The 14,295-nt window shown below is 37.1% G+C and overlaps 1 protein-coding gene across 1 annotated transcript in view; it reads left to right on the top strand.

Annotated features, from left to right (window-relative positions):
• sorcs3a (sortilin related VPS10 domain containing receptor 3a) overlaps window positions 1-14,036 on the top strand; it is a 214,908-nt gene extending 200,872 nt beyond the window's left edge. The window contains exons 24-28 of the mRNA XM_062436064.1: window positions 6,498-6,629; window positions 6,713-6,812; window positions 9,323-9,428; window positions 11,137-11,297; window positions 13,922-14,036. Of these exons, the coding sequence (XP_062292048.1) occupies window positions 6,498-6,629; window positions 6,713-6,812; window positions 9,323-9,428; window positions 11,137-11,297; window positions 13,922-13,980 (558 nt within the window). The 3' untranslated portion in view covers window positions 13,981-14,036. The remainder of the gene's footprint in view (window positions 1-6,497; window positions 6,630-6,712; window positions 6,813-9,322; window positions 9,429-11,136; window positions 11,298-13,921) is intronic.
• The last annotated feature ends 259 nt before the right edge of the window (window positions 14,037-14,295 follow it).

Here is a 14,295-nt window from a genome sequence, read left to right as displayed (position 1 = left end):
GATACTTTGTGCAATACCATTAGTTTATGTACAGTTATGCTTTATATTAGAGCGTGTTAAAAACCAAACTGCTCTGGGGCTCCAGACTCTCAGAGGACTCCAGCTTCACTATTTGGCAATTAACTTGTGGTCATTTCAAATTGCAAGTTAGTTTTTCTTCCTTCATTACATCATAGCTACTTATATTTCTGTTCATTTTGGCCTACCTTATTTAGTGAGGAGAAACCATAGTGTCATTAACATCAATCATTATTTGGGAATTGTTTTAAATAGCTTGTCTATTAGTGGATGAGGACCAGATAAAGTCATGTAGTTTTATAGTGGTAACCCCTACTCACTTGAATGGAGTCATAGCTCTAGGGTTACAGTATATAAACACTATCACAGCATTCTCTTGAATTGAAGTAAAATTGAACAGTAGGTGAAAATAGTGACAGTTCCAATATGTGTTTTTTTTTTTATCATATTATACTTGTGGACAGTAGCTGATATGTCACTTTTGTTTGTTTTCATCTTTTCACATTATCCCGTTAGAGTTTGAAGTCAGCCGTTCCCCATATGAAAGTGCTATAGATCTGTTTATGAGGCTGGCACTGACAAAGTTCATTTCCAGACAAACATATTATCCAAGTGGTGGCTTATTTTTCCTCTTATTTTGTTATGGTTGAGAACTCTTGCTTGAGGCAGAGGCCAGTACAGAAACTGATGGCTTTTCAACATAGCAAACAACTCCCCAACAATAAAATAGAAGATGAGAAAGGCAACAACTTGCAATTAAAGTCAAGGTCCATTTAACTGGGGTGTGCTGCCGTGTAGTCCACTTGCTGAATCTTTCAAGTCATGACTTTGCACTCTTCACCTAGGCTCATTTCAGCGCTACTGCCTCCTGTCCTGAATGCACACTCAGTAATAGAGGTTATTTCATTCCAGTGTCCAGCTGCCTCCCTCTCACATTCCCTCAGTTCAAACTCATACGGTTTCCAATGTCCATACTCCCCCATAGCTTCCCTCAAAGGTTAATGTAAGCTATCAAGCTATCATCTCCCATTGCTTCCCCTAAGGCGCAAAATACGTTCTCATCCGACTGATGCATGGTAAATCGACAGAGTAATGTGATATTTCTTCCTTTTCACTCTGTTAAACAATTGCAATGTCGATAATTAACTTACTCTCAAATGACTATAATGCATATTGGCTTTTAAAGTGATTCTCCTCACAATTGAAAAGCAATCTGGATTCCAATTAAAATTAGGATTCATTTTATAAATACATAAATTAGGGTTAGCGTTAGTATCGGTTTAAGTGATCAGAGGTCTTAAATAGTGTTATATTTGTATAGCCTCCACAGTGGGAGCAAATGTCAGATTACAGTGTGTAAAACATCTCTGTGGTAATGCTAGCAGCATAGCTCAAAGAATGAAAATGTCAGTTGGTACCTTGTTCCGCTACTTTGGCCCAGACCACAATATCTCGACAGTTATTAGACATTTGCTATGACATTTGGTACAGACATACATATAGTCTCCAGAGGATGAATCCTGCTGGCTTTGATAGTCACCTGACTTTTACCCTATAGGGCCCACATGAGGTTGACATTTTTGTTTTCTCAGTGCAATATCTCAACAATTTGTGGATGGACTGCTATGAAATGTGTTAAAAATGAAGTATTTAAGGTCCCCAGAGGATGATTCCTGTTGACGTGACACATGTTTAATCTGGCTCCAACGGCAGATTCAAAATTTAGAGTAAAATAAAGTAAGTCAACACACTGTCAAGATCAATTTGCACAAATCAAATTCAACCCAGACCTTCAGGGTTCCCAGATGATGAATCCCAATGATCTCAGGGATTTTTTGACTTTTATTCTTGCGCCACAAAGGCCCAACTGGATGGATTGCCATTAAATTTGGTACAACATAATTTTTTCCAAAAGATAAACCATAATAACTTTGGTGATCATCTGGCATCTCCTCTAATGCCAACACCAGGTCAAAATGCAAGGTTATTTGTCCAATATAAATGACTAAATTAAAAGTAATGATATTCCCCATCAGCCTCAACAGTACTTTGTTTTTCAGTGATAATTAGCAAAAACATATTTAAGAGGGTAACCAAGGTAACATTACCTGCTTAACATAAACATGTTAACATTTTCATTATTAGTTCAAAGCACTGGTAGTGCCTTAGAACAACCTCACAGAGAGGCTACCTTGGCTGTAGACTCTTAATCATGTGTTCAAACAGAATGTAATGTTCAATGGCCAGATAGTATATAAAGTTAATGGTAAGACATTATTAAAAAAAATATCCATGATTATACTCAGAGCAGCAAAGATTGAGGCAAAGACATCCAACGCGTTCAAGTTGAGCCAAAAAATTCTACGTAACAATTTTGTAATCGTGCAGAGACAAGAGGAAAAAGTGAGTTTGGTGAGTTATGAAGTAAGTCAGAGGCTGATATAAGCTGCCACACACAAGCAGAGGGTCAGTTTCGATCTAGCTTACAGTTAATGTCTGTAAAGTTGGCTGTTTGGGGAGAGTACTTCCATTTATGCCCCAACACACTTTTAGTCTTGTAGGCAGTTAGTTGAGCATGAACCCTGGATTATCTAGGTGACAGTGTTAGCTAAACGTCATATGGAAATGTCAAAAAAGCTGTTGTCCAAGGAAACTGTTTGGAAAAGGGCAGACGCCTTCAAAAACTACTTGGCAGGTGATTGTAAGAACTAGTTGCCTGTTACTGTCTATCACCATCTTACCTTACAAAAGAGCTGGATTTACTGATTGGTCCAAATCATGGTGGTCCAGACATAAATTAGAGTCTGAAAAGATGGCATCTCATAATGTCATGGTCTCACAAATCCATCTGCCTTGGAAGATCATTTCAAAATAAGTTCTACATGCAAAAAAACCCAAAATGTATCTACTGAATGTGTAGAACTCCAGTCTCTTTTACTTGCATGCACATGAATTTGTTTCCATGCTGAGCCCCTCCAGAGCGTCTTCAAATAGTATTTCTTCAAATAAACTTGCACATAAATATTGCACTGTGGAATCTTTTTTATCCATCCCAATATGATTTTTGTATCCAGCAGTAGTACATTTGCAAGGCATGAAAAGGGAGTGCTCCAGAACAGCCAGCCACCTTTTTATACTAATAACTTATTGCAACGAGAACAAACATGGTCCAAGTGTATTGATTTTTTTTTCAGGGGCTATTACCTCTTCTATCATCCTATTCACTTTATCTTCACCTCCACTACCCCTTCTCTCATTGTAAGTCATGCCTACAGCTATCATTTGTTCACTACATTGGTACTCAAATAGTGATTTTCGTGCTTGATAATTGATGTGCTCTGGCTATACCAACTCCATTGTCCACCCAGGCACTAGAGAAAACATAAAAACATCACAGGCTCTAAAATGACGAGTGATCACCACCCAGGCTCTGCCTTCTGTGCTTGTATTTTACTGGAAGACAAAAATCAAGCAAAGAAATAGAAAAAAACTGTTGTTTGTCTTCACCTTTTTTTATCAAAATAAAAATAAGCTTTTGAAAGCCGTGGAAATTGAGATGAAGCCAGAAAACGTTCACTTAATTTGTTCTCTATATTGTTTGTTTCTTATAAATAGACTTCTATTTGCTTGAAGGCAGGTTAGACTATGATATTAAGTCAATGTAATTGTTCTATAACTGTTATATCTTATTATATGCCAGGGATGTCAATGGTTAACCACTGATCGTTTAACCACTGAGAATATTTTTGACCCGTTACACATGTTGGTCTTTAGGGTAAATTGCATTTAGCCTATAGACTGTGTAAAAATAGGGTGTAGCTGTGTTGTCATAGGTTTAGCAGCACCATACTGGGAATGTGACATGTGTTTACAGTGTTTGTGTGCTCTGAAAGACTTCATGGCGTGGATATAAACTTAACTGACAGTCTATCTGTAATAACAATGGAGAGGCTGAGGGATTGAAAGTGCTAGTTCGGTACCTCAAGCCCAAGTACATTATGCCATTGAGAGCTACCGTTACTAAATGCATTGAAAACACTTTAAAGTGAACAAGGATGAGCTAAATGTAAAGCTAACCAGGACTAACTAGCTCTGACCAACGGCTGATGCACAGCTCTCACAAATCAAAGCTGCATCACAACCTTTCTTAAAAAAATCAACAGGTTAGTTGTTGGTTATTGGTTGTTGGTCTTTCAAAAAGAGAATTAACTGGAACCGACATCGCTATTATACGCTTCACTAAATTTGTCGCTACGTTATTATTGCTGATTCACTCTTTACTGATGAATGTTTAATTAAATGCAGATGGAGAAAAGTCAGGGGGTTTCAGTAGAATTCATTCTGTGGACACAATTAATGTCTGTACCAGATTTCATGGTCATTTATAATCATAATGAACAGACACACATGGGTAAAAAAAACACATGTACATTTACCATGACGGATGCTTTTCATGCACTTCTACAAATTAAACTGCAAAATGATGCAGCTAATCTGCTTTGTCTAATGCCTATGCAGAAAGTGTTCATATTACACATGTGAGTAAGGAAGTGTTGATCAGGGAGAGGTTTTATAAATGTCTGAATTTGAGAATAGAGATTTAGATTTATCCCATGTCTCATACCAGAAGTCAACAGTGGCATTCTCATTATTTAACGATATAATAATATAGAAATATAATCCCAATCTATCTCTAACCTTCATCAAGTAGTTTCAGTTGTCTGACCTTAATCTGAACATTTCACACATTCTGTACAATATGAACACAATGTCTGATGTGTTACTAGACTAGACACATAAAGGTCATTATGCATTTAACACTCTGTTAAATGAAGATGGTAACACCTTGTTGGTGATGGCAAGTGAATAAACTAATGCACCGGTGTCAAAAAGTACCAAAATACTAACATTTAACTAGCCATTATTTTTAACGGATTTGTTTTACACTTAATACATTTACATTTGTTTATTGATATTCAATCAAAAATGTTTGCTGTAGTTCATAAATCATATATAAAATATTTTTTTAAAAACAATAACCAGCACCACAGATTTTTTTTCAAGGGTGTTTTTTTTTTTTTTTTTTTCTTTATATGTTTGAAGCATTTACTCAAAAACACGTCCAGAGAAAACATATTCCATACTCGATTATAAAAAAACAACAAAAAACCAGAAACGGCATGTAATAAAACATAACATAATTTACATCATCTAAAACTCTTTGAACAGGGTGGAAAAGTCAGACACTTGAAAACCAACTCTTGAAATGTTGCCGCTTCTCTAGCTTAAGAGCTGAGTTTACATAGCCACTTAAATCCATTTATATCTTTAATGAGAGTTTAAGTACATAATTAAATTCTGTGACAAATGTAACATCATCTTTAATAGAAGGTTATGCGGCATCCTGCAATGTCTAAGAAGGTGTAGACCCGTTACTTTTATTTCGTGCATGTACTAACTAAATATAATGTTGGTAAATGTGTAGATCTGTGGAACTGAACTAAATCAATCTCTACTGCTCAGCCAATGAATCAGTGTCACATTACAATATGGAAATGTCAATATACAAGCTACTGTCATCCAAAAGTGGGATGTTTATAATTTGTGCAGTTCTACATTTGTTTGCAGAGTGAAAATTCATGCATTAACATATTAGTATATACATATTAATACATATTAATGAATCCTGGATTTGTACTTAAAACATTCATACATACCAACAAGCCCTGATGGGTTTTATTGACTCCTCCTGCACATTTCTCTTTTGTTAGTTATTGTTATATACTGCATGTATTATGTACAATCTATTGCATTATGTATTTATTTTCTTTTATATGCAATGATTTTTTTTTTTAAAAGCACAGATGTGTATGTAGGCGCTGATTATGAATGAGGCCCATTGACTTTACTAGTAAAGGACTGTGCTATATGAATAAAAATGTGTTAGCTTTGCTTTAATACAGTCCATTAAGTCATTGTTGGCTACTTGGTAACAGTTTTTATACATAAACTAGCCTGTTTTAGCCGGGAGTAACTCCAGCAGCCACATACAGTACCTAATATACATCAAAGCTAGTTCAGTCAGTCATCTCGAGTCTGCTGCTATACTCACATGGTATACTCTTCTCACTGCAACATTTATCCAGCACTTGTTTAATTAGGCTGGTGTATAAATGCTGTCAGTGTTGTGCACACTCATTCGCTCTGAGGCTTTGTGTCTAGAGACAACTTATTATTGTCAGTACCCACTTCCAGCTTTGGGGCATTCTTGTCAGGAGTGACCAGATCAGAGTATGAACGTAATGAATGTAGTTCCTATCTCACTCAGTAATCTATTTCATATTAGTCGGCTGACATAACCGATGTATGATTTAATGGTCCCAGCAGTGCCAGCACAAAGTTGCATGTTTTTGATGTTATTTATAACGCTGCCTGTCACAGCTTGATAGCTAATGGAGCGTGTTCCTGACTCTCCACAGGTATCTGACTTCCCAGAAGAGCAGCTTTTGGTAGCTGTGTTCCCGGGAGTTCCGACAGCTGCTGAGCTCTTCCTGTTACCTCACAAGAACCAATCGGAGGGCAAGAAAAAGAGCGAGGAGGAATTAGAGCAGGTGAGGGAGACTACGATCGTATTTTAACTCGACAAATTGTATTATTCAGACTGAAAATATACCATGTTGTGTCTGTTTAACAGGTGTCTGACATAATTGTAAGTGCGCTGAACCAAAATTTGGTGGAGTTCGAGCTGAAGCCGGGTGTAAGGGTGATTGTGTACAACACACAATTAACACTGGGTAAGAAACATTTGCTCTCTTTGCTTTCAATACTTTCATTAAGTTATCAACCTTAATATGAACTTTGCAGGGTAATTTTGTTTTGCCCTAACATTTTTTTTAATGTTCTAATTTTGAAGTGCCAAGAAATAGAACTGTAATAATCATGTTTTGACAACAAGATTTTTTTCCGTTCGTCCACCAATTAAAATTCTTGTCAGTCTGCCTCCATCCGAGGCAAAAGAACACAGGGGAGTGTGGGAGGGGTTTGATTTTAAGTGGAGCTCCTTGAGACGACGGATCTTTTATGCCTGCCATCAAAAGCTGAACATCTGTTCTATTTCTTTTACAGCCATCCAACCACAAAATGAGTGTTACGCTGAGTATAATTATGTTGAATATTTAGTCCTTGAGAAGGAACACTGTACAATTTAAGGGCAGAAGCAGAATTTAAAAAAAAGCTTGAAGAGTCAACAGCTCTGTTCGGTTTGTAACTGCTGGAAATGGAAAGGTTGGTTGGGTACGAGACCTTCAAATGCACTCCTGCCAAAAAGAAACAAATTGCCGTTATGGGTTTCAACTCCATGCTGAATTCATGCAGGCGAATCGGTTGTGAATAATGTTGTCGGTCTGGAAAACTACACTTTTACTGGCTTAGTCCATGGTAGTCCTCTACGAGTCTTGTGTCCCACAGCTGGACGGATCTTACACTGACTTCATTGCTTGGCTGGTTTCATTAGGCACACAGTCTCTGGAGGCACGCAGCCATGAGTTGTCTGTAGCTCAAAGTGCTAGGTATTAACAGCCTGGCATGTGCTGCTCGGTGACGTTCTGTGGTTTGCTGCACTCTAATGACATTGGAGGTGTACCGAGCTGGATCCCACTTTATATTTCACCTCCCAAGAAAAGGTCTAAAAAGCCTTCAAGCTGCTTGAGAAAGGTCACCGGTGTATGTGCCTCCGTCTCTGAGCTGAAGGTCCTCGCACGGAAACGGAGGGAAGATGCATTATGATTTCCTTTGCAATGACAGACGTTATTGCACGCTCCAAAATAATGAGAGGAATTTAAGGTGGACGCAAAGCAAAAACCATGTACTGTGATATTAATCGGAGGAAGCGCTTATTTGAGTTGGGCTCTCGTTGGAGATAAATGTGAGCATGTGTGCGTTTGAACATTTCAAATCCACCTGAAATGGATGAATTATATTCTGCTTATGACCTTTTTAGATATGAAATATACACACCTCATCTCAGTGCATCATTGTTGTGTGTCAGTATATGAATGGGTTAGTGGTTTTAGACTTTTGGACCCTGCTACTGTTTGTATATCTAATGTATACTGTCATTTACCTTATTAATTGTAAGGGCAGTGCACATTAGTCAACATTATTATGATGTTAATGTTCCAGATGCAGCCTAACAAACCTGTTATATTCAGTTATACACAGTTTCCAACAATGTAAGTTAACAACATGTAATTTAACCCTCCTGCTGTCTCTCGTCAACCATACAACTTTTGTGTTAGCATAAGGTATACATTATCATCCAATTCTGTGTTAGACCTTTTTAGCCAACTTATTACGACAGGTTTTACACATATTTTTGGAAAATATGGTCAAAGGGCCTCATTTAAATTAAATTATACCTTATTTTTATTTGATTTTCTTTACTTTTCTTTACTTGAAAATTCACATTTTCAACCCTAGAGAGTTATTGGGGGTTTGACTTTTTTGCTTTTGTGACTTTTTTCAAAATGTTTAATTTTCATGTTTGCAAATCAATGTCAATGAAGTTACCATATATGGTTCCTTGCCAGTGTAGGGTAAAACATTTTCCAAAAAGTCTATTTATAAAAAGTCCACATGGTTCTACAACCTCACAGAGAGGCACGGGGAGGCTATTTTGGATGTTTACAGAAGTTACCAAATATAGTTATTCGACCGATAAAGGGTTGATCATCATTAATATGATTTAAATGCAGCAAATGTAGCCAAATGCTTAACTACCCTCTACAGTTATACACAATAGGTCGTCCAATTTAAATGACTAAATATGTCTTTTGGCCATGTGACTCCAGAATGGCACAAAGGAGTATTTTCCAATTGTGCGCCCCATTAACGGTTATCACCAGGACTTTATTTTTCTGTGCTTTCCAAAACCAATAACACATCACTGTTAAAAAATGAGGTTTTATGATGTGACAATGCGGTGTTTAGGCACAGGCACAAAAACCACTTGGTTAGGTTCAGTGAATGATCATGCTTTTCAAGCTGCAAGGAATAGCCTAATAGGCTCCATCGGCCCACTGTGGTTCTGATTTATTTTCATGAATAAAAACACTTCAAACCCCAGGGAGTGATTTTCACAAATCACACTCTGGGGACAAAGCACATTTATTTAGACTATTCAGATAGAAATAGGCCTGATTTATGAATGATAAATGGTTATATGTGGTTATTCGCTGGATTCAAACAACTGTGCCTCTATGTGTAACAATAGAATCATCTTCTCTGTCTTGTCTGTCTTCCACAGCACCCTTGGTGGATTCAAACCCTAGACACAGCAGCTCGGCTATGCTGATGCTCCTATCAGTGGTGTTCCTGGGCCTAGCAGTGTTCCTCATCTACAAATTCAAGAGGTACGCACCCTTGTGATTTCTTCTACCTGCTGCACATAGTTTAGTAGACTGTATATCTATTACCACATTATCTATTATTGATGATATCAGAGCAGCACATTATGGACCAATCAATTACAATCGCGCCTTGAGATTTGACATATCCACCCCTAGAGGCTGTAGATATACTTGCAGCATCATTCCAATGCATGAAGCACATGCACTGGATTTAATCAGTGATCAAATGCGGAGAAAACGACCATTTAATATGCCGTTGCTGTGCCTTGGCTGTTATTTGCTGAATAAATTATTCATACTCAAAATGATTCTCTTGAAAAGTCGGAAGGAAATGGAAAAGCTGTCATTAATTATGGATACGAAATTTTTCCTATTAGTCTAAAGAGGATGCATTTTTCAAGAAATCTCACAGTTGACAAAATAGTGCAATTAAGAACCAAAATGAATAGTAATTGGAAATAAATTGGATGGTGACTAAATAAAGATGTATATTAGCTGTTATAAATACAGATGGGAAAATATAGCACTGTTACTGTTAATTTTCCTATAAATGAGTTATTGAGGAATGATAATAGTCTACACAACATTGAAAGTTGGCATGTCATAACATATCAGCACGATGGAAGAGAGGGAATTTCTTTGAGGTTAGTTGTGAAATATATTAATGGGTTTGCAATAAAAGTTTGTCATTTCAGAGGTACTTATGACTTATGTTTGTTTTCACTCTAAGAGAGAATGGTTGATCTTAGTTTTATGTGAGTTTCAATGAATGAGGCTCTTCATTCCTTCTCAGGACATTTCCTTGGAAGGTTGATTTTTGGTCATTTGGAATTTGTAGATAACAACCTACATCTAATTTGTTAAAAACTTCACAAATGAACAACTACATATGAACCTAGACGTAATGAATATGTACTTAACCAATTAAACCAACCACTTTTTTCTTACAATATGTTCCATATTGCACCACCCTTACTCAGAAATGTTCCAGATAATACTTTTTCTTTTGTCATTTCAATTCAACTTATGAAACATGGTCTATAGAAAAGGGGAATATTAAATAATCAGAAATAAAAAATGCAAATAAATCTAACTCACATATACGGAAGTGAGAAATTCAGTTCATAATAAAGTGGAAGGGGGTGTACAATATTCAGTCACTGGTAACTTTGAACCAAGTTTTCATCAGTCCTTGTAAAGGTCCAAAAGAACTCCAAAGCGATTGTTCAATTTTCCACGTTCCATTTATCCAGTCCTTCAGGTCTGGAGACACAGCAATTTTCCAATGTCTGAAGATAATTCTGGAGGCCTATAACCAAACCTACCATAATAACAGAAAATATTCCTTTTGATACATTGGATACTTGATATCTATCCCTTAATAAACACAAAGCAGGAGTCAGGAGGATTACTGTACCCAAGCAGACACTTAGGAAATCCACAACTTCAACCCAGAATGGTATCATTAATGCAAATTCCCAGCTATAGTGCAGGAAGGTTCCTACCTCTGTTTTACCTTTCCAGCATTAATTATCATTCATTAGTTTCATTTTATAAAGTCTTGTTGGGGTTTGGTAATATCTATGTCCAAGTAATTAATATTATATTTAAGGACCTGTAAAATAAAGTGTTTTCCACATAAATGTTGCAAGAAAGACAAGATGGGGTTTTTTTTTACATCGTTATTGTCTCTCCCTTCACAAATCTATAGAAAAATACCTTGGATCAACATATACGCAGAGGTGAACCAGGAGAAAGAACAGGAGATGATTGGCTCAGTAGGCCAGGGCGACAGCACGCCTAAAATTACGCTGAGTGAGTTCTCCACATCCAAAGAACTCATGGAGAAGGAACTGGATACCAGGGTCAAAAGTAAGTGAAAAGCTCCCATCCTGTATGAACATGATCACACTGTCAGTTCCTTGAAAGGGCTCGTGATTAGGCGAGACAGGATTTGTTTCTTTCATGAATACATAAGATGGTTTTAGAGTAAAAAGTCAATTCGATAATAGATTCAATGTGTGCAGATTCACCCCTTAGGCATACTTTAGTTATTTGAATTTGGATTATTTTTTAAACAGAGAATTGGCAACTTAATCTCCTTTTAGCATTTTTAATTATTCAAAGAACATGAAAGCAGAAGGGAGCCACAGACTACAGACAGTACTGGAAGGGTTTTAATGGAGTAAAGAGTGGATTCAAGCAAGACTCGCAGCTCTGAGAACAATGAATAATTAATAAAATCAACACGTTTAAGCATGTGTCCTCGGGATTCAATAGGCCAGCTGCAGCGTAGAGACAGAGGCCTTAATAACTTGTTTAAAGGGAATATTTCAGCCCAACACAAAAAAAAACAAGTTGTCGAAAGCAAATTAGCCAAATATTGCTTACTCTGACCTTATATGAAGCTCAGAGTCTGTTTTTTTCCCGCATTACCAACAATATGCATTGCAGGTCATCAGGCCAGTGCATTCTCTGGATTCATTTGACTCTGGAATAGTTTCATAACAGCTAAAGCTCCTGTACTTTCACAGTTTAGGATTCCTAGCTGATTTTGACCTCGCTGTTGAAATACAGAATAGCTGTAGAAAATGGAAACAGGTAGTGGAAACTTTCAAACACCAGCCATCAGTATTCTGCTTAAATCCATCTGAAGGTTGCGGCTCATTTTAACCAAGAAAATATAGCAAGCGATGCTGAAAAGCCCTGTTCAGAGAAGTGAAAATACATTAGATCATTAAAATATACATTCATGTAGTTCAATAAACATTTGTGTCAACTCCAGCGCTCACATGAGAAAGACAGTATGCCAAAAGAAAAGAAAATGTTTTAGTGAAGGGGTGAACTGTTTCTCAGTCTTGGTGTAACATTTGAACAATTTGTTATTAACCTCCTAAATGAATGGCAGAGGTTCAGAGGGAGTGGAGGCATTCATTTGTGGATTGATTATTTTCAGTCATTCAAGTCATGCTTCATAGAGCTGTATTTTAAAGGATAAGGCTGATATTATTCTGTATGCTTTTATACTGCCAACAAATCACTTGAAAAGACCAAAACAAACAATGGGCCTCATGCAAGAACCTTTTTGTCTATTCTTATCTTAAATGTATCTTACTTTTTTGGTGAGATGGACCTGTACGGGTGTGATTCACCAAACACTCATATCGCCAGGAATGAGTCCACCTGTTCTAAATGAACACGCATTCCAGAGAACAGTACGTTTGCATAATTGACGCCCTCAAAATGCCATATAAGGTCAGCATGCGTCCAGCAAGTTGTAGAGAAGTTCCATTCATCAAAATGGAACTTGACGAGCTCTGAGACTGAGGTCCTGCTGTCAGAAATAGATCAACAGAAACACATATTATTTAGTAGCTTAAGAGGTGGAATTAAAGGCCACGAAAAAGCCAAAGAATGAGAAAAAATGAGCGGTGCTGTGAACCTTGTCTCCACTGTCACCGTCACAGACATAAAAAAGAAATGGTTTGATATGAAATTGAATGCCAAAAAACATCTTGCTAGAGTAGTAAAACCAAACCCTAACCTTCATAATGGGCACAATCCATTAGCCACAACAAAGTTTTATTGCTTAGAAACTCCAAGTTGGTTGTATGTGACTGGTATGACAGGTCGGCACCACTTAAACATTTTGTTTGTACATAAGAGAAAATCCTAAATACGAGAAAATTGGTTAATGCGGCAAGTTCTTGTAAATCTTTCATACACATAATGTAAAAACAAATGTATGCACACAAGTGTTTCTTGCATGAGGCCCATTGTGTTTATGTGAGTGTTTTACCAACACAATGCCCTTTTTTATCTGAGGCTTATTTAGGGTTAGCGCCCTTCACCACAATTCAGTTCAATTCAGTTCTGTTTGGAAATACGTGAAATTTGGCCTCACTTGTGCATCACTAAGACATCTTTTGAATGATATTTTGTCCCAAGGGCACACTAGGTCATATTTGTGGCCTTAAAGCTTAAGCCCATTGGTTCTGACGTCATTAGTCTTTATGTCTTAAGTATAGCAATTTTTTAAAAAGAAGAAAAAAAAGGATCATATCATTTCTTAAATCAGCAGGGCACCTGAAAATGTTTCACAAGCAGGAGTTCATAGTGCATTTGTTAGGGACTATTTTCAGCCGTGGATTAATACACATATGGTACTATACTAAACATTTCTAGCAGGAAAAGAGTGTATATGTGTTTGACTCAAATGAAATGACAGTGCCCATGTTCATAATAATGAAGAGGCTTGTCAGCCATTGCAACAGAGTGGCTCATTGATGTGTTTTAATAGTTTTCGGACAACAATGGACATGTGTTAATGTCCGTAGTTGGACATTAACACATGTCCATGGTGTCAGTGTCTAAGTAGTTATTTGTCTTTTAGGCATTTAAGCAGCTCTGTCTTTGTTCTTGGCTTGGCTTGTTTCTAAAGCATCTTTGTTCTTGGCTTATTTTTTTCTTCTTTTGTTTCATTTGTTTCTGCTCAGGGGGAGTCGGAAATGCCTACGAGAGCACAAGGGAGATTCCAAACTGTACTAGCGTGTAAAGCCGGCGAGAGCAACAATTTATGTACAGAGCAAAATATTACAGTGTCGGGGGTTCTCTTTTTCTGTTTTGTAATTCTCAACACAACTGTTGTTAATAGTTTTCTAAGGGACCTCATTTATACAGACTTGCATGGATGTCTCGTTCAACAACATCCATGCAGCAAATGTCAATTTACTCAATGAGATCATTGTAATTACTGGCCAAACTTACTCCGTTTTGTGGATGCTACATAACAACATTCATTTGCAGAGTGAAATATCTGTCGTGGAAAACTATGAAGAGTTATGTAAATTTCCTAAGGAGTTTGCTTTGA

This window comes from Scomber scombrus, chromosome 2 (assembly GCF_963691925.1).
Source record: "Scomber scombrus chromosome 2, fScoSco1.1, whole genome shotgun sequence".
Classification (NCBI taxonomy): domain Eukaryota; kingdom Metazoa; phylum Chordata; class Actinopteri; order Scombriformes; family Scombridae; genus Scomber; species Scomber scombrus.
Note: the sequence above shows the minus strand (reverse complement) of the source record. Positions and strands in the feature narration are given on the sequence as shown.